The sequence below is a fragment of the Staurois parvus genome, unplaced genomic scaffold (genome assembly GCF_062004578.1).
Source record: "Staurois parvus isolate SC_StPar_1 unplaced genomic scaffold, SC_StPar_1.0 ptg000017l, whole genome shotgun sequence".
In the NCBI taxonomy this organism is placed as follows: Eukaryota; Metazoa; Chordata; class Amphibia; order Anura; family Ranidae; genus Staurois; species Staurois parvus.
In genome coordinates this window covers 6,608,048-6,631,941 of record NW_028317813.1, presented here as the reverse complement: position 1 = coordinate 6,631,941, position 23,894 = coordinate 6,608,048, and the positions used below count along the sequence as shown (strand labels likewise).

The following is a 23,894-nucleotide window of genomic DNA, read 5'->3' as shown; positions in this document are numbered from 1 at the left end:
CTGTTACTCTTGCTGTTCTCTAGTAGGAGGGTAATCCAGAAATGACCAGCCAAGTTGCACCACTGTTTAAAAGTGTTGTGATGTGCTTCTCTGTTATGTTGTATAGCTGGGTACCTAAAGCTCAGGAGCCTGCCTCCGCCTCCTTTACTGCACACTGATGAAGAAAGAACCAGGCTGCACACCAGCAACATAGAAACATCCAGTGAGATTATTGAGCAAACGGCACATAAAGGCAAACTCCCTCTTGCGGCCATGCATCGAACATGGTTCACCCCTACAGGGATTATTCATAGGGACTGTCGTGCATCCCTATTTAAGCCCTGTAGAGGTGTGAACTCAAGTGGGTGATGGCCTGGATGTGCTGCTTGTCCTTATATCCTGTATAATAATAATATTGCTTTCTCAATAAACTCAATATACTCACTGGATGTTTCTATATCTTTAGTGTGCAGCCTGGTTTGTGCTTAATCAGTGGGTAATACATACATTTTTCTTGAAAGATCTGTGAAGCCAGTAATTCAACTGCCACAAGCTTGAAATCTGTATGTCACTTTCAGGCTATCAGTGAGCTTTCTGTATTAAAGCAGCTGCTGAAAGTGCTAAAAAAAAGAGTTTAATATCACTTTAAGGCTGTTAGTCAATATCTTAAGTTTCTTGGTCTGAACAACCACTCTCATAGAAGAAATGGTTTGAAGACCATAACATGCTTGCTGTGATTTGTGTAATTTGATAAAAAATGTATCTGTATATTTAGATGTCAGTCATATATTTTTTTTTTTTATACTGTCCCCTAACTGCCTTATAAGGTTTCCATACTGTCCTGGACTCCTGAAATCCAAAGCATGTCCTGGTTGGCGAAAATGCCTATTCAGTGTTTTGCATCAAGACAACTGTTAACTCTAAAGAATTGGTTAATAGTGGCAAACGACCCAACTCATTCATGCAAGGCTCGAGATTCCCTACCTAGGCCCATGCATATCTAAAAGAGCAGATGTATACAGAATGTCTGAAATCTGTTTCACTAATATTTTCTAATCTAAATGATTTGGCTGTGTTCCACTTTGGTTAACAATGCACATCTTAGGTTCTTTGATACAATGCCATGGTGGCCATCAGTGACAGGATTCTAACCTGTATTGGGACTTAAACAAGTGGTTTGCTCTTGGTAGCTTGAAGGCATAGGCTTATGGAAATTGATGTGCATCTATTTTCTCTAATTTCAGGGTGGATGGGAAAGAGCCAACTCTGGAAGGCCGTGTAGAAGGGAAGACACCTCTACGTGACTTTCCTAGATTATCACCCGAGAACAAGGAAGCTCGCCCCTTTCGGCCTCCAAGGAATGGGATGGTCACACATGTCCAGCGATGTGAACAAAAGAACATTGATCAGGTAGACACATGGTATATAAGAGCCAGAGACTTTTGGCCAGATCACAGCATCAGTTCTAAAATATTCTTCCTTCTCCAAACAGAACAGAGAAGTGGCTCTTCCTCCTGATGAGAGGATTTCTGAATCAATCAATTCACAGCATTTTGCAGGTACCTGAAAACATCCTGTGGTCCTATATGCCATACTGTCCTGTAAATACTGGACATTGTGACTGACTATAAGCTATTTGTGGAAATCTAGAGTGCATGTACGAATATTCTTTAGTATAGATTAGTGTTACATAATCTATAGCTTCTATTCTTAAACAGTTTTAACATACCCCAAAAGATTCAATTAAAAGAATGCATAGTAAATGGAACAGTTGCAGTATGTCATAGGTTTCCTTAACAAAAGAGCAAAGTTCATAAGCTAACTAAAAAAAAAGCACTCCAATCAAAACTGGAAATAAAACCTTGCTACTCCAGCTTCCATCCAGACACAGCTGTAGTGCATTTAGTCTCCCCACTCTGTATTGTCGGTAACCTAATGAGAACCCCCAGTTTTGATGCATGAAAGCTATTCCCAAGACCACCTGCTGCCTCTCATGTATGGGCCTGATAAAGAGTTACTACAAAGTAGATTCCCGTTTCACAGCCTCCATTCAGACTGAACTCTAAATGTGATTGCTGGATTAACAGAAGCATTAAGCGTGTAACATTTTGTTAACATTTATGTACTTGGGGAAATCCATATTTGTTGGAGCACTTTGCAGCTCTACTTAATAGTTGTGCACAATAAATTATTACTTTTTTTTCACAGCAGTCCATAAACATAATCTGGCTGAAAAAAAAGACAAAAGTCCATCCAGTTCAACCATAGAAAAAAAAAAAGTTATAATCCTATACCCACAGTTGATCCAGAGGAAGGCAAAAAAACCCAGCAATGCATGATCCAATTTGCTCCTGCTGGGGAAAAAAAATTCCTTCCTGATCCCCCGGAGAGGCAATCGGATAAACAACGCTTTAACTCATCAGGGAAAGGGAATTTTTTGGGAGAGAAGAAGGGGGTAGACAGGAGAACACTGTAAGAGGTTGGGGAATACCTAGTAAATATCTGTGAAAGCCAAGGAGTACACACATCACCCAACTTACAGTTAGAGGAGGGTTTAATCAGTCCCATCTCGTTGGGACACCAACGGCTGCCATACTTTATCATATTTCCAAGAGTAACCTTGACTAATATATGTCAGCTTGTAGAGGGGCAGAGCAACATTTTGTCATGTTACAACCAAAAATGTAAATGTATTTTATTGGGATTTTAAGTGATAGAGCAACACACAGTGGCACATAATAATGAAGTGGAAGGAAAATAATAAATGGTTTTCAACATTTTTTACAAATAAACATCTGAAAAGTGTGGTATGCATTTGTTTTCAGCCCCTTTTAATCTTATACCCCTAACTAAAATCTAATGGAACCAATTGCCTTCAGAAATTGTCTAATTTAGTAAATAGAGTCCATTTGTGTGTAATTTAATCTCAGTATAAATACAGCTGTTCTGTGAAGCCCTCAGAGGTTTGTTAAAGAACATTAGTGAACAAACAACATCATGAAGGCCACAGAACACACCAGACAGGTCAGGGATACAAATGTGGATAAGTTTAAAGCAGGGTTAGGTTATAACAAAAAAAAATATCCCAAGCTTATAACATCTCACGGAGCACTGTTCAATCCATCATCCAAAAATGGAATGTATGGCACAACTGCTAACCTACCAAGATATGGCTGTCCATCTAAACTGACAGGCCAGGAGAGCATTAATCAGAGAAGCAGCCAAGAGGTCCATGGTAACTCTGGAGGAGCTGCAGAGATCCACAGCTCAGGTGGGAAAATCTGTCCACAGGACAACTATTGTGCACTCCACAAATCTGGCCTTTATGGAAGGGTGGCAAGAAGAAAGCCATTGTTGAAAGAAATACATAAGAAGTCTTGTTTGGGAAAAGCCATGTGGGGGACACAGCAAAGATGTGGAAGAAGGTGCTCTGGTCCACAAATGCTATGTGTGGAAAATTAACACTACACATCACCCTGAACACATCATCCCCACCGTGAAACATGGTGGTGGCAGCATCCTGTTGTGGGGATGCTTTTCTTCAGCAGGGACAGGGAAGCTGGTCAGAGTTGATGGGAAGATGGATGGAGCCAAATACAGGGCAATCTTAAAAGAAAACCTGTTAAAGTCTGCAAAAGACTTGAGAATGGGACGGAGGTTCACCTTCCAGCAGAACAACAACCCTAAACATACAGCCAGAGCTACAATGGAATGGTTTAGAAGATCAAAACATATTCATGTGTTAGAATGGCCCAGTCAAAGTCCAGTCCTAAATCCAATTGCGAATCTGTGGCAAGACTTGAAAATTACTGTTCACAGATGCTCTCCATCCAATCTGACAGAGCTTGAGCTATTTTGCAAAGAAGAATGAGCAAAAATGTCACTCTCTAGATGTGCAAAGCTGGTAGAGACATACCCAAAAAGACTTGCAGCTGTAATTATAGTGAAAGGTGGTTCTACAAAGTATTGACTAAGGGGGGCTGAATACAAATACACGCCACACTTTTCAGATATTTATTTGTAAAAAATTTTGAAAACCATTTATTTTCCTTCCACTTCACAATTATGTGCCACTTTGTTTTGGTCTATCACATAAAATCCCCCCAAAAAAATTTACGTTTTGGTTGTAGCATGACAAGATGTGGAAAATTCCAAGGGGTATGAATACTTTTTCAAGGCACTGTGTATATTTAATGCAGTACCCCATTGTCCTCCACTATAGATCCTAGTTGTTGTAGAATGATTACCCTGACATATTCTGGCAAATGGTGGCTTTGAGCAGCTGTCAGATTGGAAAAATTGTATGCTCAGCTGAAGGTTCCCCCCCCCCCCCTTTCCTTTATTTCTTTTTTTTGTATTTGCAGAATGTTATATGGCTACTCAAAGCATGTACAGTATCTCACAGAAGGGAGCACACCCCTCACATTTTTGTAAATATTTTATTATATCTTTTCATTTGACAACACTGTAGAAATGACACTTTGCTACATTGTAAAGTAGTGAGTGTACAGCTTGTGTAAATTTGCTGTCCCCTCAAAATAACTACACACACCCATTAATGTCTAAACCACTGGCAACAAAAGTGAGTACACCCCCTTAAGTAAAAAGGTCCAAATTGGGCCTAAAGTGTCAATATTTTGTGTGGCCACCATTATTTTCCAGCACTGCCTTAGCCCTCTTGGGCATTGAGTTCACCAGAGCTTCACAGGTTGCCACTGGAGTCCTCTTCCACTCCTCCATGACGACATCACGGAGCTGGTGGATGTTAGAGACCTTGCGCTCCCCACCTTCCTTTGAGGATGCCCCACAGATGTTCAATAGGGTTTAGGTCTGGAGACATGCTTGGCCAGTCCGTCACCTTTACCCTTAGCTTCTTTACCAAGGCAGTGGTCGTCTTGGAGGTGTGTTTGGGATCGTTATCATATTGGAATACTGCCCTGCGGCCCAGTCTCCGAAGGAAGGGGGTCATGCTCTGCTTTAGTATGTCAGTGCATGTTGGCATTCATGGTTCCCTCAATGAACTGTAGCTCCTCAGTGCCGGCAGCACTCGTGCAGCACCAGACCATGACACTCCCACCACCATGCTTGACTGTAGGCAAGACACACTTGTCTTTGTACTCCTCACCTGGTTGCTGCCACACACGCTTGACACTATCTGAACCAAATAAGTTTTTATCTTGGTCTCATCAGACCACAGGACATGGTTCCAGTAATCCATGTCCTTAGTCTGCTTGTCTTCAGAAAACTGTTTGCGGGCTTTCTTGTGCATCATCTTTAGAAGAGGCTTCCCTCTGGGACAACAGCCATGCAGACCAATGTGATGCAGTGTGCGACGTATGGTCTGAGCACTGACAGGCTGACCCCGCACCCCTTCAACCTCTGCAGCAATGCTGGCAGGACTCATACGTCTATTGTCGAAAGACAACCTCTAGATATGACGCTGAGCACGTGCACTCAACTCCTTTGGTCGACCATGGCGAAGCCAGTTCTGAGTGGAACCTGTCCTGTTAAACCGCTGTATGGTCTTGGCCACTGTGCTGCAGCTCAGTTTCAGGGCCTTGGCAACCTTCTTATAGCCTAGGCCATCTTAATGTAGAGCAGCTATTCTTTTTTTTCAGATCCTCAGAGTTTTTTGCCATGAGGTGCCATGTTGAACTCCCAGTGATCAGTGTGAGAAAGTGAGAGTGATCATACCAAATTTAACACACCTGCTCCCCATTCACACCTGAGACGGTGCAACACTAACGAGTCACATGACACCAGGGAGGGAAAATGGCTAACTGGGCCCAATTTGTACATTTTCCCTTAGGGGTGTGCTCACTTTTGTTGCCAGTGGTTTAGACATTAATGGCTGTGTTGAGGTATTTTGAGGGGACAGAAAATTTACACTGTTATACAAGATGTACACTCACTACTTTACATTGTAGCAAAGTGTAATTTCTTCAGTATTGTCACATTAAAAGATATAATCAAATATTTACAAAAATTTGAGGGGTGTACTCACTTCTGGGAGATACTGTATATATGCAAAGGCAAAGATACATATATTTAATGAGAGGGCAAATAAGTTTTCCATTAAAGTTGATATGTTTGGCTCTTGTGATTTTTGCAGATATCTTCTCTTCCTGTTAGGTCCGTAAAGCTTACACAGCTTAAAAAACAAAACAAAATGACAGCACCAGAGATGGCACTTACATTGAATGAAAAGTGTCCATTGTAATGGTGGCTGCTGTGTTGGGTTGAAATACTTAGTCCTCTGCCCCCAGATACTCCCGTGGTTGTAATCCTGCGGTGCTGCAGGGGTTAATATGAGCACCGGTAGCTGTGACAGGCGCTTATCAATGGTGTTGTCTATGTCCACTCTTTCTGCCCCTTTGCTCCATTCATAGAAAGAATACTATCGGTTTCCACAATGAAAGCACTGTATGAATGGCAGATTATTGAAAGGACGGTCTCTTCTATTCATAAAGAGCCTTTCACTGTTGGAATAGATATATGGAGTATGGCTTCTACAAAGGGAGAGGGTTGGAGAGGTCTGACATAGTGAGCACTTTTGATAGGTACCTGTCACAGCTGCAGCAGTTTGTATTAACACCCGCGGCAAAGGAAGATCACAGCTGTGGAAGTTTCTGAGGCAGTGGACTGTAGATTTAAATGCAGTAGCCCCCAGCACATGGGACACTTTTCATTCATTGTAACAGTTTGTTGCTGGTGCTGTTTTTTTTGTTTTCTGTTTTTTTTTTTTTTTTGTTTATTTTATTCCCCTAACCTTCAGTTTTAAGGCCAGTAATATTTCATCCACAAACAAAGCAAACCACTGTTTATTTGAAGCCAGAAATTTTGCTTTAATTTTGGAATTCCAAAAACTTCCATTCTTTGGAAGTACTGACCCTGAAATGAAACCTCAAATTTAAGTTTGCCCACCTTTTTATAGAATTCTTTTTTTCTTTTTCCCCCACAGCTTGTGACTCGCTCACTCGGACCCTGGACAGCGGAATTGGGACATTTCCTCCACCTGATTACTGTGGAGGGACACCAATCAAAAGCGCCCCAAAGTTAAAGTCTAGGCTGGAGTCTCCTTCTGTCCTTCCAGTGGGAAGGTTTTCTGCTTTCCCAAAGGCCCCCAGAAGAGCAAGGACTTTGGACAGGGACATGAGAGGTGTCGAGGAAATGTACCCCCCAGGACAGCATCAGAGTATTCCAGCATTCCATGCGCTGTTGACAGAGCCAGAGCCTACTGTCGGACACAGGATGTATAGAGAAGGTATATCTCTCGAAATCTCTCAATAGTTTGGTTCCTAGAAGCAGTAGTAGTGTAACCATTCATACATATACTGTACATGAATCCAATTAGTAAGCAAGGAGAAATGTGTAAAATGCTATAAATCAGTATTAAACCCAAAACCAAAAATATATTGCAGCTTACCAATCATTAGATGTGGTTCCTGCATCAATGATCTTTTCCTAGGCTTTTTTGCCTTGGTTTTCCCCTGGTGATCTGGCCAGCAACACACCTCTTGTATTAGAGTGCTCCTTTCTGGAAAAAGGATCACAAGGGGCACCTTTGGACAGCAGCATTGTCAGTCTGGTGGGGAACATGCAGATTTATATACACTAGCAAATGGAAGTCAAACTCCAGCTAATTCTTCATAAGCAGTTACAGCAAACTGTGTTGTTTTTTTTTTTTTGTTTTTTTTTTTTTTAGGATAAATGCTTTACATAAATAAAAATCTGAACATTATAAGCACCCTTGTTAGTGTTAAATAGTCTGTCTCAACCCTCTGATTACTACATGTGCAGAAACGTGTTCTGAAAAACAATAGGCATACTTGGCAGGATCTCCAGGTGAAAATTAATGAAAGAAACGCTAAAAAAGAAAATAATGCAGTCATCACATTTTAGGATTGGTAAGCTGCAATACAATATATGGTTTCAGGTTTAATACTACTTTAATCTTTCACTAATCTAGTTCAATGAAACTGAATTTTAATTTGTTACTTTGTGTTTACATATAATCATTGCTGGTAATAGCACATGGTTAGTGTAAATGGTAGACTTGATAAATAATTTATTATCTGCTACTATAAATTTAACATAGGGTTCCTTCAATTGCAGATTCCAGTAGAGATCACAATTTGCCACAGCAGAACAAGAACTGGACCTTTCCCAATGCCAAGATCAATGCTGGTTCAGCAGAGAGCTTCCGGTCCAGAGTGCATGATCTGGAAGAGGTAAGGGGATGTTCCTTGAAGGAGCACCAATGGAAGACTGCCATAAAATTTGTATTTGTCCAGCATACTTTTCTGAGGTGTTTTGAACTAAAGTTTGTGGGGTTTTTTTTTTGGGGGGGGGGGGTTTTCATGAAAATCCGTGTATTGAGTATGAATGTTCCATTCCCCAGTGGTTGTCCTAAATTGGCCATAGACATAAGAGAGATCAGATGTTCATTCTCTCTAGAACAATAATTATACTAGCCTTTCTGAACATTTTCAATGCAGAGGAACTCTTGAAATAACTTTCCAGTCTCAGGGAACCCCTACTGAAAATTAGTACATCTACAATTCATAATACATTAGTGTTATGGTCAGTGGAAAGCTTTTGGACATTGGGAAGAATTGCCCCATTAGAGATGGCTAAACAGATCAATGGTGTCAGAGGAAACTTAGCTGACAGACAGAAATTTCTCATTACTCATGTAACCCCTAGAAACCTCTGGAGGAACCCTAGGGTTCCACAGAACCGTGGTTGAGAAAATCTTAAATAAACAAAGGTAGTTACACCCCTCACAGGTGATCAGTTTTTCCTCTGAAATTGGTCAGCAAGGTTGTGTTTGCAATGTCACTTCAAAGAATAGATAAGGTAGTTTTCTGAGCTGATCATACCTTGACCAAATGAGGATCATCTATATGTACCATTCTATTCACATGCTGCAATAACTTTGGTTTCAGATACCATAATCCTTATTTTAGCTAATTATCTGTTACTTTTAACAAAAACCTGAAAATACTCATGTAGGTCAGCTTTACACTTTCTCTGGTAATCTTTGTTGTTTGTATGTGCCACACACACTTTTCCCACTGTATGTTATCTGCTTGGATATTGTTTGGAGTCTTTATTGATTTGACATTTTATCAAGACTAATACAGGGACTACCATTGCTGACCTCCTAGTTCCCTTGCTGTCCCTGTCTTCAACATTGATTCACAGACCAGGAACTAATGTACAAATTAAAAAAGGTAACTCGGACCTCCTGATCTTTATATTTGTTCCAGGTCAACTATTGAATTTGCATTACAGCTAGGCAACTAGCATTTTTAAAAGTAGAGGTCAGCAATGGCAGCCCTATGCAGTACAAGTTCCCTCTGTGGGCTTCATGGTCTTCAAGGTCCACAGTTGTCTAATCTGTGTGCTGAGGAGCAAGGGCTTGTATGTATTTTTATAAGAATAGATTTGCGTTTTTGCTGTGCATATATGCTGTATATATTGTGCATTGTCTGAAACTATTGCACATTGGCTTTAATGAGCAGTTTTCGGTATACCTGAATTGATCTGTCTGTTAGCTTCAATAGATAACCATGAATAAATGATACAAGTGTGCAGCAGCACTTGGTGCATCCAAATGAGCAAGATTATTGTGTCAAAGCAGAGACAGAGATAATCACATCTCCCTCTGCCTTGAGGAAATAAGGGAGTGTTCTGTCACCAGAGAGGAGAACGCAGAGCCACGTCTGCTGTGTTTAGGGAAAATTACTTTAATTAAAAAATGAGATCATTTTTATTAATGCTTAAACCCTTTTCACAGAAGACATATACCGTCTAACAATTTAAATGGTCATTGCAGTTGCGTACATTGACCGTGTCATTGAGATGGTATATACAATTTGTCAAAAAATTTTTTTTTTTAAATAATGTGCTCTTATCAATTTAACCTCCCCATATTCAGCTACTGATTGGTCAGAATGAAGGCTGTGATCATATAACTACCATACACAACATGTCTATATACAGTTTCTGTTATCCTCTGTAATTTGTTTTTTTTTTTTTTCCATGTGATAAATGCCTATACCTCACACCTTTTTTATTTTTCTATGTGTGTCCTTATCACACTGCAATGCAGCCTGTGTGCAGGCATGCTGCATTTTATAACCACACACTGTACAGGATTGCATGGTACTGTACAGCAGCGCCTTGCATCGCTCTGCTGTACAGAGACCTGAATGAAGTGTACTTTTGTACACTTAAAATAAAGTTCATTGAAAAAAAAAAGACAGCTGTCTGTTCTGTGTAAATTGAGCCTTAAACACAATGGATAGTCAGACCTCTTGTAGATATGACTACTTTTTGCCAAAATAGAGAGCTATCACAAGGCTGCTATTTTATAGGTACCCTAATGCTATTAAACTCCAACCCCAGAAACTAGGAAATCTTCTTTTGCAGTTGGGCTGCGCCCACACTACAAGGGTTAATTGCTCATTTAGTCTAGGGAAGTGAAGAGATTTTGCTTACCTGTCTTCTGCTCCCCTGACAAATGGCATTCTCCCATGCTACAGCGTTTGGACTGTCCCTTTGTGTCATCACATCCAGTGTAGGGTTACGGACACTGCATTGGCCTTGGTAACATCAGGACCTTAGCGTCTGGCGCATGGGGGAAAAGACACGGTGGGGACTGGTCTAGCAGCGTGAAGGATTAGGAACATAAATCTGCATACATGCAGAGCGTCCCCACACAGTCCCAGTGCAAGGGGATAATCATCAAGTTTGCCTTTAACCGCCTCCCGCCTGCCATATAGTAAAATGACGAACGCAAGGCGGTTCTCTCATTGTGGGAGGATGTCATATGACGTTCTTCCATTATAACCGCGCATGCGCGGCACCGGGAGCGCGCGGCGATCGGTGGTGCGCTGTGTCCCTCAGACACAGCGGATAACCGATCCACGGAAAGAGCCGAAGCTGTCGGCTCGGTCATGTGACCAGCTGTGTTTAATCACAGCTGATCACATGTAAACAGGGAAATGCCAGTCACGCTGACAGCTTGAGAGGAGAGCCGGTAATTGGCATTCCTTGGAGGGGACATGTACACTGATCATCAGGGCACTGATGATCAGTGTGCCCTGATGATCTGTGTATCCCCAGCACTTCCACTTGTCCGTGTCCATCAGTGCCAGCTCTCAGTGCTCATCCATGCCACCTGCCAGTGCCCATCAGTGCCACATATCAGTGCCCATCTGAGCTGCCTTTCAGTGTCACCCATCAATGCCAGTCAGTGCTTCCAATCAGTGCCAGTCAGTGCTGCCTATCAGTGCCATCTATCAGTGCCATATGAGTGCTGCCTTTCAGTGCCCATCAGTGATGCCTGTCAATGTCCATCAGTGCCACCTACCAGTGCCTCCTCATCAGTGCAACCTATCAGTGCCTATCAGTGCAGCCTCATTAACGCACATCAGTGAAGGAGAAAAATCACTTATTTACAAAATTTTATAACAAAAACTAAGAACTTTTTTTTTTTTTTTCAAAATTTTCAGTGGTTTTTGGTTTGTTTAAGAAAAAATAAAAAACCCAGAGGTGATTAAATACCACCAAAATAAGCTCTATCTGTCACAAAAAAAATGATAAAAATTTCATATGGGTAGTGTTGCATGATCGCGTAATTGTTATTCAAAGTGCAACAGCGCTGAAAGCTGGAAATTGGCCTGGGCAGGAAGGGGGTATAAGTGCCCTGTAGGCAAGTGGTTAACTATTTAAAGACTAAATCTCCTGTTTCATAATTAAGGCAGGTAGACCAGTTCCTCCCAATTCCTGGCAACAAAATCCAAGCTGATTGGTAAATGTTCTGAGCTGAGAGATTAATCCATGATGTGGGGTATATACAGTGGGGATTGAAAGTTTGGGCACCCCAGCTAAAAATTTGTATTAATGTGCATAAAGAAGCCAAGGAAAGATGGAAAAATCTCCAAAAGGCATCAAATTACAGATTAGACATTCTTTTAATATGTCAACAAAAGTTAGATTTTATTTCCATCATTTACACTTTCAAAATAACAGAAAACAAAAAAATGGCGTCTGCAAAAGTTTTGGCACCCTGCAGAGTTAATATCTTGTACTGCCCCCTTTGGCAAGTATCACAGCTTGTAAAGGCTTTTTGTAGCCAGCCAAGAGTCTTTCAATTCTTGTTTGAGGTATCTTAGCCCAGAAATCTCAAAGAACTGGAAGACTTTTGTAAGGAAGAATGGGCAGTCTGTCACGCACTGCTCTTTTAAGGTCTATCCATAGATTTTCAATTATGTTGAGGTCAGGAGATTGTGAAGGCCATGGCAAAACCTTCAGTTTACGCCTCTTGATGTAATCCCCCGTGGAGAGGTGTGTTTAGGATCATTATCCATTTGTAGAAGCCATCCTCTCTTTAACTTCAGCTTTTTCACAGATGGCATCAAGTTACCATCCAAAATTTGCTGAAATTTTATTGAATCCATTTTTCCTTCTACTCGTGAGATGTTCCCTGTGCCACTGGCTGCAACACAACCCCAAAGCATGATTGATCCAACTCCATGCTTAACAGTTGGACAGAGGTTCTTTTCATTAAATTCTGTGCCCCTTCTCCAAACGTACCTTTGCTCATTCCGGCCAAAAAGTTCAATTTTAACCTCATCGGTCCACAGAACTTGTTTCCAAAATGCATCAGGCTTGTCTATATGTTCATTTGCAAAGTTCAAATGATGATTTTTGTGGTGAGGACGTAGAAGAGGTTTTCTTCTGATGACTTTTCCATGAAGACCATATTTGTACAAGTATCTCTTTATAGTGGAATAGTGTACCACAACTCCAGTGTCTGCCAGATCTTTCTGGAGGGATCGTGCAGTCAACCGTGGGTTTTGAATTGTTTTTCTCACAATCCTGCAAGCTGTTCTGTCTGATATTTTTCTTGGTCTTCCAGATCTTGCTTTAACTTCCACTGTTCCTGATGACTGCCATTTCTTAATTACATTCCGAACAGAGGATATTGACATCTGAAAACGCTTTGCTATCTTCTTATAGCCTTCTCCAGCTTTGTGAGCGTCCACTATTTTCAGTTTTCTAGACAAATGCTTAGAAGAACCCATGGTGCTGATTGTTGGGGCAAGGTCAGATGAGTCTGGGCATTTAAAACCTTTGAGATTGACATCACCTGGTCTTCCCAGACGATGATTGAGAACAATCCATGACACTGGCAGGTCTCAGCTTTGCAAAGGGGGCAGTGCATACTATAAATTCTGCAGGGTGCCCAAACTTTTGCGGATGCCATTTTTTTGTTTTCTGTTATTTTGAAAGTGTAAATGATGGAAATAAAATCTAACTTTTGTTGACATATTATAAGAATATCTAATCTGTAATTTGATGCCTTTTGGAGATTTTTCCATCTTTCCTTGGCTTCTTTATGCACATTAATACAAATTTTTAGCTGGGGTGCCCAAACTTTCGATCCTTACTGTACATTCCTGTTCCTGGAGCGACTATGGCGCAAAACAAAATCCCAACAAGCTTTCACCTGCTACAAATCTGCCTTCCGCACCTACACCTCCTCCCTCCACGCAGCCAAACAAGCCTACTTCCTGACCCTCATCAAGGCCCTCTCCTCCAATCCTCGCCGACTCTTCTCCACCTTCAACTCTCTACTCTCTCCACCCCCACCTCCACCCAGCACCTCACTCACCGCCCTTGAGATTGCCAATCACTTCAAAAACAAGATTGACACAATTCGCAAGGACATTGCCGCAACTCACACGCCCTCTCAACCCGTCCCCTCTCACACAGCTACCCCATCATCCCCCCTCCCCCTCGACATTACCCGCAGGGACTTCGTCGCTGCTCAAACTCCCTCCAACCCCCTTCCCCCTCACTTAGCTACCCCCTCTTCACCCCTCTCCCACGGCCTCACCACTGCTCTGACCTCCTCTCCCACCCCACCCTACATTCCTCATACTGAAGCTCCCCCAACACTCCGCACCTTTGACCTTACTACCATCGAGGAAGTCTCCAAGATCCTCTCTGATGCCCGCCTCACCACCTGCCCCCTCGACCCTATCCCCTCACAATTCCTACGACCTCCCTCCCCCTCCATCCTACGCTCCCTCACCCACATCTTTAATCTCTCCCTCTCCTCCGGCACTTTCCCCTCCCCACTGAAGCATGCGCACATCACCCCCATACTTAAAAAGCCCTCCCTGGACCCCAATGACCCGAACAACCTCAGACCCATCTCCCTGCTCCCACTTGCATCTAAACTCCTCGAGCGCCTCGTCTACACCCGCCTATGCTCTCACCTCAACGACAACAACCTCCTCGATCCCCTACAGTCTGGCTTCCGCCCCCTACACTCCACCGAAACCACCTTACTCAAACTCTCCAACGACCTTCTAACCGCCAAAGCTAATGGCCACTATTCAGTGCTCCTACTCCTTGACCTCTCTGCGGCCTTCGACACAGTTGACCACCCCCTCCTCCTCAAAATACTACACTCCCTCGGCCTCAGAGATTCTGCTCTCTCCTGGCTCTCATCCTACCTGTCACAACGCTCTTTCAGCGTTACCTATAATGCTACCACCTCCCCCTCACTCCCCCTCTCTGTTGGGGTCCCTCAAGGCTCTGTCCTTGGGCCCCTTCTCTTCTCCATCTACACCTCCTCCCTTGGCCAACTCATACACTCTCACGGCTTCAACTACCACCTCTATGCCGACGACACACAAATCTATCTCTCAACCCCCCACCTCACCCCCTCGGTCTCTGCCCAAATCACACACCTACTGAGCGACATATCAGAATGGATGTCGCTCCACTTCCTTAAACTGAATCTCTCCAAAACCGAGCTCCTTGTCTTCCCCCCAGCCCGAACCCCACCCCCCATTGACTTCTACATCACATCCAACAACGCCAATATCAAACCCGCTCTGCAGGCCAGAGTACTTGGTGTCATTCTGGACTCCAACCTATCCTTCCAGCCCCAAGTCCAATCTTTAACAAACTCGTGCAGACTCCACCTCCGCAACATCGCCAAAATCCGCACGTTCCTAACCCCAGAAACCACTAAACAGCTCATCCACTCCCTCATCATATCACGACTCGACTACTGCAACTCCCTCCTCACTGGCCTGCCTCGCCGCTGGCTATCCCCACTTCAGTCGATCCTGAATACGGCTGCCAGACTCATTCACCTTTCCAAACGCTCCGTTTCCGCCACCCCCCTCTGCCAATCCCTCCACTGGCTTCCGATTGCGCAACGGATCAAATTTAAAATCCTAACACTGACGTACAAAGCTGTCCACCATACTGCCCCGAACTACATCACTGACCTAATATCCAAGTACCGCCCAGCACGCACACTCCGCTCCTCACAAGACCTCCTTCTCTCTAGCTCCCTGGTCTCCTCCTCCCATGCCCGCCTCCAGGACTTCTCCAGGGTGTCACCCATCCTCTGGAACTCCCTGCCCCAACCCATCAGATTATCACCTACTCTCCTCTCCTTTAGGCGCACCCTGAAAACCCATCTCTTCAGGGAAGCCTACCTCACCCCCTGCTAACTTGCTGACCTCCTCCACTCTTCCTACCACTCCATCCCCCACAGCTATCTCCTCCTGTACCACTATCCCATCCCTTCTAGATTGTAAGCTCGAAAGAGCAGGGCCCTCGATCCCCTCATGTTTTGCATTGTATTGGTATTGTTCTGTCACATGTTCTGTCCCCCTTTGTAATGTACAGCGCTGAGTGAACTATTGGCGCTTTATAAATACTGTATAATAATAATAATAATAATAAGTGAAAGGTTTCTTTCACATATTTGGTATAAATCCATATTGTAAGAAGTCAAATCCATGCATCTTTAGTGTAGGTAATGAAGTTGCAGTGTGTAATGTTCATGATTCTTTCTCACATTAGTCATTGTTGACATGAACATTGTTTTTTTTTTAATTTATTTCTTTTTATTTTAGATCCCATCAGAAGGAGACAGAGACTGTGACATGTCTGGGTATGCACACCCGTCAATTTGTTTCCCAGGCACTGTGAGCAGCCGCACCCCCAGCACTTCAGAAGTTGGCGACGAGGGTACAAGTGAAGCCAAATCTCGAGACAACGAGCAGGGTCAGACAGGGCTGGAGAACTCTGAATCCTTGAGTGATTCACTCTACGACAGCCTGTCGTCTTGCGGGAGCCAAGGCTAATAGCGCATTCCTACACCACCTTAATAGTACAAGCTGCCGGACACCTAGATTAACACTGCAGATGTAGACTGACCATACCGGCTGCCTGTGGGTGCTATTCTATGTGGAGTCTTTGTCCTTTTCATGACCATGTTGCTCCTCTAGAAAGACCTTGTCCATCCCACATGAGCCTCAATAACCCCAAGTATTAGCAACATACTAGAGTCTTGTTGCCTCAGACCTTACAGGTAAAAGTCCTGATATCCCACGGAACTGTTGCCTCAGCCTTTGCCTGATTCTCTCCCAGTCTGCGGTGGGTCCTGTGGTTTACTCCCCTATTTCATAGGTTGCCATCGTTCTTGTATTATTTTGTTTTTGTTGTGTCATCTATGGGTTGCCCCTTTACTATGCATCTATACCACCAGCTTAATCAATGTCCTTTACAGCAGGAAGACTGGTGAAGGGGGAGTTCACGGGTTACTAGATTACCTCACATCTCCGTCTTGCTAATCAGTACCCCAGTTATGTGTTAATGCACTGATCCAGAAGCTGAATACCACCTCTTAATAATTTTTATCAGGGAGCATGTCTGGGAAGGAAGAAGTTCTTTTTCAGCTGCCTATCTGGAGTTATTGTGATCATATTAGGGAGTATTGACAAGTTTGACCGGATGTGACACTTGCTTCCGTGACCCCTAGATTTTTTTTTTTCCTTTTTTTATTTTGGTTTATACTTGTGCTGTTTTATATAAATATATATTTTTATTTGTGTAAATGTTTAGTTTTTACTTTCCTTTTTTATGCATTGTGTTGTTTTTATTTCAATGCTGTTGCTCTCAAGATGGTGCTAACCAGGAAAAATATTCTTTGTCAGGTTTTTCTCTCCTTTCCTTTTTTTTTTTTTTTTTTTATTTTCTTTTTCTTTTTTTTTTTTTTTTTATATCATTCTTTGTCTTATTTATATAAGTTATTGTGACTGTTTTTCTGCCTCACTTTCCTTTAAGCTAAAATAAAAAAAATCGAAATATATGTTTCAGTTGTATGTGTCCTTTTTTGACAACTGTCTTACCTTTTAATAATGCATATGTACTTGTTTGAAATGTCAGTAACTGGTTTATGAAAAATTATCCTTCAATATAATTTACAAATATATCCATATTTTGAAACTCAGAATTATAAAATGTTAACTGTTGTACATGCGAGAAAATTTCCCTTAACAGAGGGTGTCCTATAAATTGTGGACCTGTAACTCCTGATAATAACATGAAGCAATACATTGTATCTAGAACAGAAATGTCATATTTTGCAGTTTTCAGTCCTTACATGTGGTGGCTGCATTAATTTTTTTTTTTTTTTTCTTGACAACCTTTGCTGAACACACTGTATCTGTGGAGTTGCAGCATTTTTCCCTAGGCTTTTCATTCCTAGATTGGACTACATATCACTTCCCCCTCCTTTTGTCTCCATAATATAGGGAGGTAGAGTTCTGTATTTCAGAGTTAATCTGGGTAAAGATGAAAAACACTGCTTAAGATTTGCACATGAACTTATGAGTTTACAGGATTTTGGTAGGATCCACAGGTATTTTGTAAGTACCTTTTGAACAGGTAACATACACTCTAAAGCGGTAGTAAACTACTGCTAAACTAAACTACCGTTTAGAAAAAAAAAATAATTTCCCCTGCAAGTTAAAGGCATAATGTGCTATTATGCATTGCATACTAGCACATTGTGAATGACTTGCCTTGAAACAAAGCCTTCCAGCACCGCGCTGTCACCACTGCAGAGGTTCCCATCTTCACCCGGTCTTCCTTCCGGGTTTGCAGTCTGTGGACACTTGAATGGTCGAGCCGCAATATCACTCCCGCACATGTGTGAGGGAGTCATGGCCATGGCACAGAGCTCTGAAGGAATGGCATGGGTATACCGCTCCTTCAGAGTGCATGCATCAGTGATGTTACCGGCTGCCAACCAAGCGAATATCTCCTAAATGGTGTACATTTAGGGGATATTAATTTAACCAACAGGTAATCGTTATTATACAGTGCATCTAGAAAGTATTCACAGCTCTTAACTTTTGCCACATTTTTGTTATTTTACAGCCTTATTCCAAAATGGATTAAATTCATTTTTTTCTTCAACATTCTAAAAACAATACCCCATAATGACAGCATGAAAGAAGTTTGTTTTGAAATCTTTGCAATTTATTAAAAATAAAAAAAATGAAGAAAACACACGTACACAAGTGTTCACAGCCTTTGCTCAATACTTTGTTGAAGCACCTTTAGCACCAATTACAGACTGAAGTCATTTTGAGTACATAGTTACATAGTTAGTATGGCTGAAAAAAGACAAAAGTCCATCCAGTTCAACCATTTAAATAAAAAAAAGTTCTAATCCTATACCCACAGTTTTTCCAGAGGAAGGAAAAAAACCCAGCAAAGCATGATCCAATTTGCTCCTGCAGGGAAAAAAATTCCTTCCTGATCCCCCGAGAGGCAATCTGATATTCCCTGGATCAACTTTACCTATAAATGTTAATATCCAGTTATATTCTGTGTATCTAAGACAGAATCCAGGCCTTTTTTAAAGCAATCCACTGAGCTGGCCAGAACCAACTCTTGAGGGAGTCTATTCGACATTTTCCCAGCTCTCACGGTGAAGAAACTTTTTCGGTGTTTTGGAGATTAAATTTCTTTTCCTCCAGACGTAAAGAGTGCCCCCTTGTCCTCTGTGATGACCTCAGGGTGAATAACTCTACACCGAGTTCACTATATGAACCACTGATGTATTTATTCATGTTGATTTTATTCCCCCTTAATCTCCTCTTCTCAAGAGAATAAATGCAGTTCCTCTAATCCTTCCTCATAGCTGAGCTCCTCCATGTCTCTTATCAGTTTAGTTGCCCTTCTCTGTACTTTCTCTAGTTCCCCAATGTTCTTTTTGTGAATTGGTGCCCAAAACTGAACTGCATATTCCAGATGAGGTATTACTAATGATTGTACAGGGGTAATATGATATCTCTCTCTCTGGAGTCTATACATCTTTTAATACAAGAGAGGATTTTGCTGGCTTTAGAAACTGCAGCTTGGCATTGCATGCCATTATTAAGCTTGTGATCTACCAGAACTCCCAGATCCTTCTCCACGATTGGTTCCCCAGTTGTATTCCCCCTTAGTATGATGCTAGAAGCTTGGCACACCTATTTTTTGGCAATTTATCTCATTCATCTTTGCAGTACCTCTCAAGCTCCATCAGGTTGGATGGGGAGCGTCGGTGCACAGCCATTTTCAGATCTGTCCTGAGATGTTCAATCGGGTTCAAGTCTGGGCTCTGACTGGGACACTCCAGGACATTTCACAGAGTTGGCCTGTAGCCACTCCTTTGATATGTGGGCTGTGTGCTTAGGGTTGTCGTCCTGTTCAAAGATGAACCGTCGCCCCAGTCTAAGATCCAGAGCGCTCTGAAACAGGTTTTCATCAAGGATTTCTCTGTACATTTCTGCATCCATCTTTCCTTCAATCCTGCCTAGTCTCCCAGTTCCTGCTGCTGAAAAACTTGCCAGGTGGTAAGCGGTGCCTGGTTTCCTCCAGATGTGACACTTTGCATTCAGTCCAAAGAGTTCAATCTTTGTTTTATCAGACCAGAGAGTTTTGTTTCTCATGGTCTGAGAGTTACTTTTGGCATACTCCAGGCGGCTGCCATTTGCCTTTTACTGAGGAGTGGCTTCCGTCTGGCCACTCTACCATACAGGCCTGATTGGTGGAGTGCTGCAGTGACGGTGGTTCTTCTATAAGGTTCTCCTCTCTCCACAGAGAAACGCTGGAGCTCTTTCTGAGTGACCATCGGGTGATTAGTTACCTCCCTAGCTAAGGCCCTTCTCCCTCGATCGCTCATTTTGGCCAGGCGGCCCTTTCTAGGAAGATTCCTGGTGTTTCCAATCTTATTCCATTTACGGATGATGGAGGCCACTGTGCTCGTTTGGTCCTTCAATGCTGCAGAAATTTTTCTGCACCCTTCCCCAGATCTGTGCCTTGATACAATCCTGTCTCAGAGATCTACGGACAATTCCTTGGACTTTCATGGCTTGGTTTTTGCTCTGACATGCACTGTTAACTGTGGGTCCTTGTGTAGACAAGTTAATGCCTTTCTGAATCATGTCAAATCAAGTTGTGGAAACATCTCAAGGATGATCAGTGGGAACAGGATGCACCAGAGCTCAATTTTGAGTGTTATGGCAAAGGCTGTACATGTGTTTTTATTTTTGTTTTTTATTTTGAATACATTGCAAAGATTTCAAAACTAACTTCTTTCATGAAATCATTATGGGGTATTGTTTGTAGAATGTTGAGGAAAAAAAATGAAATATTCTGGGGTTTACTACATGCAAGAAGTCCGTTTGTGTTGCTTTTTGTTTTTGTATCTGTAATTTTTTGGAGTTGACACATGATTTCTGAAGACAGATTTAGATTGAGTCTGCTCCATTTCTCTAAAACATAAGCTTACCCATAGGTCTGCAAGAAGAAATCTGATTACCTTTTGGCATACAGATAGCCCAGCAATTATATTAGCAGGATCGTTATCTCTGGCAAAGCATTTGTTTGGGGAGAAATGTCTGCCAATGCCATGTATCTAATAGTAGAACAGCAGCAATTATTCTTTTGACTTAATTAACACCAATAATCTTTAAAGCCGGCTATACACTGAGCAAATTTCCTCCAGTTCCTAATGAAAAATCAAAGAAGCCTGGCAGAAATTGGAGCTGCACAACACCTGCGATCACATGCAGGCACTTTTTGAGTATTCTGACAGCCAGTGGTACTGGATGTCCGAATAAAATAGCTGCAGTAGGAGGTTCATCCATCCACACGGTTTAGCATAGAATCTGTTAATTTCCTTTGTTTAGTTATTCTAACAATCTTTTAAAATAGATTTTTTTTAAATGTCTAACCAGACTAAAGACCGTTTTTTAATTTTGCATGGACTTCCCATATACTAATGAAAATGCTTCCAAGTATTCCCCACTATGCTACATCCAAGATCTACATTGCCATTTTGAATCCTGTAACAGTCATGTTTTTTGGGTTTACGCTCTGCTGCATTGGTCTTGGTGACAGTTGTTTCATACACAGATCAAATCATCAGTGTTGGGGAAGCCCTTGTCAGTGCCAATTCTTGGCACGAGCAGACTTTGACAGCTGCTGTGCAATTTGCTGCAGCTTTAATGGAGCCAAATCTTGAGTACTTTCCCTAACACTTGTGAATCATAATTTCTGGTGGCTATGTGATACCATTCCTAAATGTGGGATGGAATTAACTACAATACAAACCATGAGGCAGGATTTTTTTCTCCTAAGAACAGATGTTTATAAAGAGAACCAGTCCTCATCTGTATATTCCCAAAAAACAATGCAAAACCTGTACTGCTAGACAACATTAACTTTGCTAAACATGAGATCTTGTCCTCCCTGCTTACTTCATTTGGTTACCCTGCTGTATGTTAACAGCTGGTGTATATCCTCCATGAGCCATGTCCTTGTTACTGGATCCTGCCTTTTCTGCAGACTACTTCTGCAGAATCTCTTGCATGAGAGCAGCCAAATGACTAGAGTTGTAGTATGAAAAATAGACCTGGCTATTGCTCAGGAAAGGGGAGGTGATGTGCAAAGTACAGTAACTTATAGCAGCCAATACACTTTAAAAATACCCATATCTGGAATTAATCTTTGATGGTTACATTGATGAAGCTTGGACCTTTGTAACCATGTATCTACCATACCTGGCTGGTCTATGTAGAAGCTGGATGTCACTGTAGCAGGCACCACTACTACAGTAATCTCCACTTGCTTACCAGGTTCTATGCCAAGCAGCTGCCTTGGAGATCACCCACTTGGTATGGGCACCCTCAACAGAATGTTTAGCGTTTTCTCAATGATTGGACAAGACTGAGAGACCAGGTTCTGATGTCACAACCTCCACCCTGTTCAACCAAAAAACACTTTGCATTCATTAGGAATATGCATAGTGGGGGCATGGCCAACGATGGAAAGCTGAAGACGTGTCCCGCTGAGCTCTGTGCCCTCCCGACCCATACGGGCTATCTTCACTGACTCTGCACCCGTCATCCTTATGTTGGCACACAGCTCTCACCCAGCAGATCCTATTGTGCCACACCAGAGCTCCATTCAGCAATATTTGTTCCGTACAGTCTCTTCTGAAACCCGGGCCATCAGGGACAAGATCACACCGACCAAGCCGCAGCCAAACTCTTCGGCTTCCACACCCTCCCCGGCTGACTGTGACTCCGCCCCAATCCTGCCAATCGCTCGACCCGCGGCAGCTAATGTGGCTGGGATCACCGTCCAGTCTTTGCATGCACCCCGCTGTGATGGCTCCTTCCCGCCCATGAGATCAGTCGTGGGGGAGTCACTAAGTTCAGTGACTGCGGCCCTCCTTACCGCCTTCTGGGCAGATTTTGACTCCTGGGCTTCTAAGCTGGAACCCTCTCTTCACCAGGAATTGGATGCTTTAAAACAGTGAGTGTCAGCCTCCACTTCTGCCATCTCGGCCCCATCTACCACCCAAGAAGACCACAGTTTGCGGATTCTGGCCTTGGAATCCGCCTCCTCATTGCGCCTTATGCGCCTCTGCCAACATCAGCTTCGCATAGAGGACAGTGAAAATAGTCGCAGAAAACCTATGGATACGGTATCCCTGAGGCGACTTCGGGGTCAGACCTGAAGCCTACCGTCATCGCCATCCTTAACCAGGTATTGGGCAGAAACGCTACAACACGCATAGAATTAGATAGGGCCCCCCACTCTGTAGACCCTATCGGTAACCAGTTGGACTGTCAGATGTCATATGTCGAGTTCATTATTATACCTTGATGACAATATGCGCAAGGCTTGGCATTCGGGTCCAGTGGATTTTGATGGCACCTCGCTTCATCTTTACCCTGACTTATCCAGACCCACTCTACATGAGAAGAGTGGTCAGACCCCTATTGGAGCTCATACATCACGCTGGGTGTACCTATACCTGGGGACACCCATTCAGCATTCGGGTCATCCGTGGTGACCGTAAATTTCTGCTCACCGAGCCAGACCAACTATCTGACTTTTTCCTGTTTCTTGAACAAGATCCGGTGGACATTCCCAACTGTCTGGACCCATTAGATGATCGACGTTGTCTTCCTGGTTCGACCACTCTTCCGCAATGCTGCAGGCGCCAAAGGTGTCGCGCTCGGTCTGCTTAAGTCGCATCCTCACTGAGCTACCTCCTCGCAGTTAGCCATGAACTCCATCTTTCTACCTAGGGTCCCTCTCTAAATGAACTGCTTGTTTGTATCTGGGGTTAGCCCCTCACTTGCCCTTCACTTTAAGGTTTATTTGGCCAGGGCATTGAACGGTCTTTGACCGTAATACTGTCTATTCTGACGGCATTGTCCCCACTTGGTCCATGACCTTTGTGACCTCCGTGATCTTTGCACTGGGGTCTTTTTGGCCCCCGCCTTCAACTATTGGGCTTCACCACTGAACCTGTTGCTATCGCCCACAGCTTTATACTCATGGAGGGTGTTGCTGGGGCAGACCTGACTGGGAGCATCCGAGGATGCTATTATTTCCTTTTTGCTGCCCTCCTGCCCCAAGGCCCTGTTTCCCATATTTAGAAGGCCCCCCCCCCCCACCTTTCCACTGCAGGTTTCCTCAGCAAGTTTTGTTTATCTGTATTGTTTTACTTATGT

The 23,894-nt window shown here is 42.9% G+C and overlaps 1 protein-coding gene across 4 annotated transcripts in view; it reads left to right on the top strand.

Annotated features, from left to right (window-relative positions):
• NCKAP5L (NCK associated protein 5 like) overlaps positions 1–17,176 on the top strand; it is a 135,834-nt gene extending 118,658 nt beyond the window's left edge. For all 4 annotated transcript variants that reach the window (XM_089679282.1, XM_089679294.1, XM_089679287.1 and 1 more), the window contains 5 exons: positions 1,224–1,389; positions 1,472–1,538; positions 6,941–7,243; positions 8,095–8,210; positions 15,939–17,176. In XM_089679282.1, coding sequence (XP_089535408.1) covers positions 1,224–1,389; positions 1,472–1,538; positions 6,941–7,243; positions 8,095–8,210; positions 15,939–16,169 — 883 coding nt within the window. In that variant the 3' untranslated portion in view covers positions 16,170–17,176. The remainder of the gene's footprint in view (positions 1–1,223; positions 1,390–1,471; positions 1,539–6,940; positions 7,244–8,094; positions 8,211–15,938) is intronic.
• The last annotated feature ends 6,718 nt before the right edge of the window (positions 17,177–23,894 follow it).